This window comes from Psammomys obesus, unplaced genomic scaffold (assembly GCF_907164565.1).
Source record: "Psammomys obesus unplaced genomic scaffold, mPsaObe1.curated_primary_1811, whole genome shotgun sequence".
NCBI classification, from domain to species: Eukaryota; Metazoa; Chordata; class Mammalia; order Rodentia; family Muridae; genus Psammomys; species Psammomys obesus.
The window spans coordinates 66,553-72,511 of record NW_026596094.1 but is presented as its reverse complement, the minus strand read 5'-3'; the positions used below and the strand labels follow the sequence as shown (position 1 = coordinate 72,511).

The window sequence follows — 5,959 nt, the reverse complement described above, 5'->3', positions numbered from 1 at the left end:
CATTCATCTGCAGTTCATGCTCTTCCCTATTAGCCTTTGGAGTGTCTGATGACATTTATAGATTTGGATTAAAGGCCACATAGTGGGTGTAACTTCCTCCAACATTCTGTGCAATGTCATCTCCCTTTACTTTTTTACAAATGACTTCTTTTATTGAACAGAATCATAATGAGAAATGTATTGTGGTTTAATTAGTTTTGAGTGGCCAAAGTGTTCCTGAAGCAATGTCACATAGGGCACCCACAGAGCTCTCCCCCATAAGCCTCTTCAGAAAGACTAAGAGGTGAAGAGTCAGTACAGTGGCACATAAAAGCCTTTTAGATGAGCTTGAATTACTCTAGAACTTTCTACTGACCTCAACTCCCAGAGACTCCACTGCTTTTCAGAATGTTTTCACCAATTTGTTTGAAAAGTGTGCTGTTTCTGACTTTTGTTGTTCACTTACTACAAAAACATCGTAAAACTGCTTCCAGGTTGGCCCATGGTATTAGAGGAAACTGGATTCTCTTTTGCAGGAATCAGTGGCTCAATATTTGGTTCCAGAACAAACTCTCATATCCCCTTTGAGGTGAGAATTGTGGTTTTGTGTCAATAAGGAGAGCATTCCACATTCTGATTTGTGAAACTAAAGCTAATGCTTGACTGGAAGTTGAGTACCAGAGATGGTAACCTAGGAAGACACAGCAACTCCCAGTAAGGGCATAGAAGGATATTTTCTCACACTGGGAAGAGCCTCGGAAAGTTGAGTCCAGAGAAGATAGAGGCCCACCTAATCATCCTCTTCCCCAGACAAACTGTGACATCCAAAGATTTAGAGAGACAGAGTGAAGAGTAGTTGCTTTTCAGCAAGCCAGCATTACCAGAGGAGAGTAGGATACATGTAAATAACAGTATTCAAGAATTTCTAACAAAATTGTATAATTTGCTAATTTCACCTAATAATAAGAGGAAATAATTGGTCAGGTGGAAATGCGTGCTATAGAAAAACATGATGACTATTTTGTCTGGTTCCAATTTATTATTTATTAATTTTATATTAATTACAGTTTATTCATTTTGTATCCCAGATGTAGCCTATTCCCTCTTTCCCTCCCAATCCTACCCTTCTTCCTTCATTTCCTCCCATTCTCCTGTCTAAATCCTCTGATAGTGGTAGACCTCCTCTCAATCCATCTAACCCTAGCTTATCAGGTCTCATCAGGACTGGTTGCATTGTCCTCCTCTGTGGGCTGGCCATGCTGTTCCCTACTCAATAGGAGTTGCTCAACAAGCCAGAAACTGAGTTCGTAACAGAGACAGTCCCTCTGCCCCTTACTACTGCACCCGCTTGGATACTGAGCTGCCATGGGCTACATCTGAGGAGGGATTCTAGGTTATCTAGGTTTTATCCATGAATGGTACTTGCTGGAGTATCAGCCTCAGAAAAGACATCTGTGCCCATATACTTCAGTTCTGTTGCTCCACTTGTGGAGCTTCTGTCCTCTCCAGGTATTACTATCTCTCCCTTCTTGGATAAAATTCCCTGAATTTTCCCCAAAGCTTGGTTATAAGTCTGAGCATCTGCTTTGATGCACTTCTGGGTGGAGTCTTTCAGAGGCCCTCTGTGGTAGGCTACCTTATTGTTTCCTGTTTTCCTCTTCTTCCAATGGCCATCCCCTATGTCTTTCTCAGAGAGGATTAATCATCTTACACAAGGTCCTCCTTCTTGCTTAGCTTCTTAAGGCATACAAATTTTTTATTAATTTTTTATATTAATTGCAGTTTATTTAATTTGTATCCCAGCTGTATCCCCCCTCTATCATTCCTTCCCAATTCCACCTTCTTTCTTTTATCTCCTCCCTGCCCCTCTCAAAGTCCACTGATAGGGGAGGGCCTCCTCCACTTCCATCTGACCTTAGCTTATCAGGTCTCTTCAGGACTGGCTGCAATGCCCTCCTCTGTGGACTAGCAAGGCTGTTCCTCCATGAGGGTGGGGAGATCAAAGACTTGGCCAATGAGTTCATGTCAGAGACAGTCCCTGTTCCCTTTACTAGGGTACCCACTTGGATAGTGAGCTGTGATGGGCTCCATCAGATAAGGGGTTCTAGATTATATCTATAAATGGTCCTTTGTTGGAGAATCAGTCTCAGAAAATGCCCCTGTTCCCAGCTATATTTGGTTCTTGTGGAGCTCCTGTCCTCTCCAGGCTTCACTAAGTCCCTCTTCTTTCATATGATTCTATGCAATCTGTCCAAAATTTTGCCATGATTCTCAGCATCTGCTTTGATACGCTGTTAGGTAGAGTCTTTCAGAGCCCCTCTGTGGTAGGCTCCTATCTTGTTTCTTGTTTCTCCTGCTTCCAGTGTCTATACCATTTATTTATCTAAGTAAGAATTGATCAAATTATGCTAAGTCCTTCTTCTTGATTATCTTCTTTAGGTGTACAGATTTTAGTATGTTTTCTATTTTATACGTCTAGTAGCCACTTATATGTGAGTATACACCATTTGTGTCTTTCTGCTTCTGGGATAACTCACTCAGGATGATCTTTTCTCAGTCATTTGCTTGCAAATGACTTGATTTCCTTATTTTTAATTGCTGAGCAGGATTCCATTGTATAAATGTACCACAATTTCTGTATCTATTGCTCCATTGAGGAACATCTAGGTTGTCCCTAGATGGTTCTGGCTATTAAAAATAAAGCTGCTATAAATACTGTTGAGGAAATATCCTTGTTGAGTACTTGAGCATCATTTGGATATATGCCTAGGAGTGGTATAGCTGGATCTTGAGGAAGCACTATTCCTAATTGTCTGAGAAAGTGCCAGATTGATTTCCAAAGTGGTTGTGTAAGTTTACATCCCCACCAAAAATGAAAGAGAGTTCCCCTTTCTCCACATTCTCTCCAACATGTGTTGTCACATCAGTTTTTGATCTTAGCCATTCTGATGGATGTAAGGTGAAATCTCAAGGTTATTTTGATTTGCCTTTCCCTGATGACTAAGAATGTTGAGCATTTCTTTATGTGTTTCTCTGCCATTCTGTATTCCTCTACAGAGAATTCTCTATTTAGCTCTGTACTCCATTTTTTATTTTGGTTACTTAATTTGATGTTTTTTAAAATTCTTTAGTTGATTGTATATTCTGGATATTAGGGATGTCAGATGTAGGGAAGGTGAATATCCTTTCCCAGTCTGCAGACTGTTGTTTTGTTCTGATGACAGTGTCCTTTGCTTTACAGAAGGTTTTCAGTTTCATGAGGTGCCATCTATGGATTGTCAGTCATAGAGCCTGTGTGTTGGTGTTCTGTTCAAGAAGTTATTTCTTGTGCCAATGAATTCTAGGCTCTTCCCACTTTTTCTTCTAACCAAATTAGTGTGTCTACATTTATGTTGAGGTCTTTGATTCACTTGGCAAACACAAATCTTAACAGATATTGAAGGAAAAATTTTCCATGTCATGTGGCATAACGAGAAACCCAGAAGAGCTAAAACAAATCTATACTATAAAAGACCTCTTGGAGGTATCACTATTTCTGATCTCAAGCAATAATATAAACCAACGAAATAAAAACTGTAAGATACTGGTAGAGAAAAAGAATAGTGTATCAATGGAATCAAATAGAAGACCCAGAAATAAATATACACACTTATGGGCACCTGGTTTTGGACAAAGATGCCAAAACCATACAATGGGAAACAGCACGTTCAACAAATGTGATGGTCTAACTGGTTATCTACATATAGAAAAACGAAAATAGATCCATACTTAACACCCTACACAAAAATAAAGTCCAAGGGGATCAAAGACCTCAACATAACACCAGACACACTAAACCTGTTAGAAGAAATAGTGTGGAAAAACAGAACCAAAAACTCTCGGCTCAGGGGTCTTTTCTGAGACTAGCATTCCAATCAAGGACCATGAATTTAGATAACCTAAAACCCCAGCACAGAAGTAGCCCATGGGAGCTCAGTCTCCAAGACTGTTCCTAGGGGAACAGGGGCTGACCCCAACATGAACTCAGTGGCTGGCTTTTTGATCACCTACCACTGGGGTGAGAGCAGCCTTACCAGGCCTCAGAGTAAGAGAATGCAGCCAGTCCTGATGATATCTGATAGGCTAGGGTCATTGGAAGGAGAAAAGGTCCAAACCTAAAAGTAGACTGAGGGAGGGGCATGAGAGGAGAAGAGGAAGGGAGGGCGGGATTTGGAGGAAATGAGGAAGGGGGACATAGCTGAGATACAAAGTGAAAAAAAAATTGTATTAAATAGATAAAAATCAGATACATATATGCTGATAATGCAATCCATGTCTTTCATATTTTACAGGCTTCTATTACTGCAGCAATAAAATGCTTTTGATATGGAAAAAAACAATTTATCGAATCAATGAAACCAATACCTGGTTCTTTGAGAATATTAACAATATAGGCAAACTCTTAACCAAACTAACTAAAAAGCAGAGAGAAAGTATACAAATCAGCAAAATCAAAACTAAATGGGAGACATAACTACAGACACTGAAGAAATTAAAAGAATTATTAGGTCTTACTTCAAAAGCCTATACACCACAAAATTCGAAAATCGAAATGAAATGGACAATTTTCTTGATAGATTTCCTTTTCCAAAGTTTGAGGATTCTTAATCTAAAGTAATAAACTCATGATGATATATTCTTTGTAAATGATTTGAAATTTTATCCTACTTTTATACAGATTTATCATAGCCTAAAAGCATAAAAAGAGATATTGAAAGCCACCATGACACTGTAAACTTCTCTGATGCTTCTTGCATTTACTATATCTTCTCAGTGCAACACCACAATTTCTAAATCTCTTAACTTAGCTTTTCCTTTTAATCTATACACACCAGTGTTGACAATCTGTGGAAGAATGGAGGCTATCTCTTAATTATTAATCAGTCATGCATAGCAGATCTCAGACAGAAAAGGGAAGTGTGCAGGCCCAGGGCTGTGTGTGGTACAGACAGCTGGTGAGACTCTCAAGGAGGTTTATGTTGGAGGCTGAAGCATTGTGGGAGGAGTACTATAACCATTCTGACAGTAATAAACTGCCAGGTCTTCAGCCTGCACACTGCTTATGGAAAGAGTGAAATCTGTCCCAGATCCACTGCCTGTGAAGCGATCAGGGACCCCAGAGGGGCGATTGGATGCCCTGTACATCAGCAGTTTAGGAGGTTGCCCTGGTGTCTGTTGGTACCAATGTACATAGCTACCCACACTCTGACTGGACTTGCAGCTTAGGGTGATCCTGTCTCCTACAGATGTGGACATGATTTCAGGAGACTGAGTCATCACAATGTCCCCTTCAGCACCTGGAATCAGAAAAAGACAATGAGTATACACATATACACACAAAGAGTTCCTGATAAAATGATTGGGCTCAAAAATGCCTTTTCTAATGGCATTCCCTCAATACAATTTGATTCCTATAGTAAATAACTGTTTCTCTACAAATGAATTATTTTGATGATATTCTAATACTCTTTAATGTCTCACCAGACATCCAAAGGAGCAGGAATATGAAGACCTGGGTTTGTGACTCCATCTTGGTGCCCCAGGCTGTCTGATGCTTTGCAGTTCTCACTGCAAAGGCCTGGTTTATATAATGTGGGCAGCTGGGATGGCTTGTAGGGACCTATGCAAAGTAGTCATCAAATGAGAAAGTAAATAGCCAGGGTACTGGGTTGTGAGAGAATCCAGGTTAAATCTTCAGCCAAAAATATTATCAAAGTGATTAACCAATCACTAGGGAAAAAAGTAAACATAGAAGCTCAAGGACCAACTTAGAACTCTCAGTCTGCAAATATAGAGATGCACTCATGACAGGCTTCTATTAAATATCAAAAACATTGAAAGTAAGTGAGTTTAATAGAAATAATACTAGAAAACCTTTGATTACAATTCTGAGGAAACAATATAATGATCAACAACAGCAGAAAGAAACAGGAGAAGCAGA

At 39.6% G+C, this 5,959-nt stretch overlaps 1 gene segment (V, D, J or C); it reads right to left on the bottom strand.

Moving 5' to 3' along the window:
* Positions 1-4,992: 4,992 nt before the first annotated feature.
* On the bottom strand, positions 4,993-5,566 carry LOC129691844 (immunoglobulin kappa variable 4-1-like). The segment is given in 2 exon segments: positions 4,993-5,315; positions 5,500-5,566. Coding segments are annotated over 2 exon segments (372 nt in total).
* Positions 5,567-5,959: the final 393 nt, after the last annotated feature.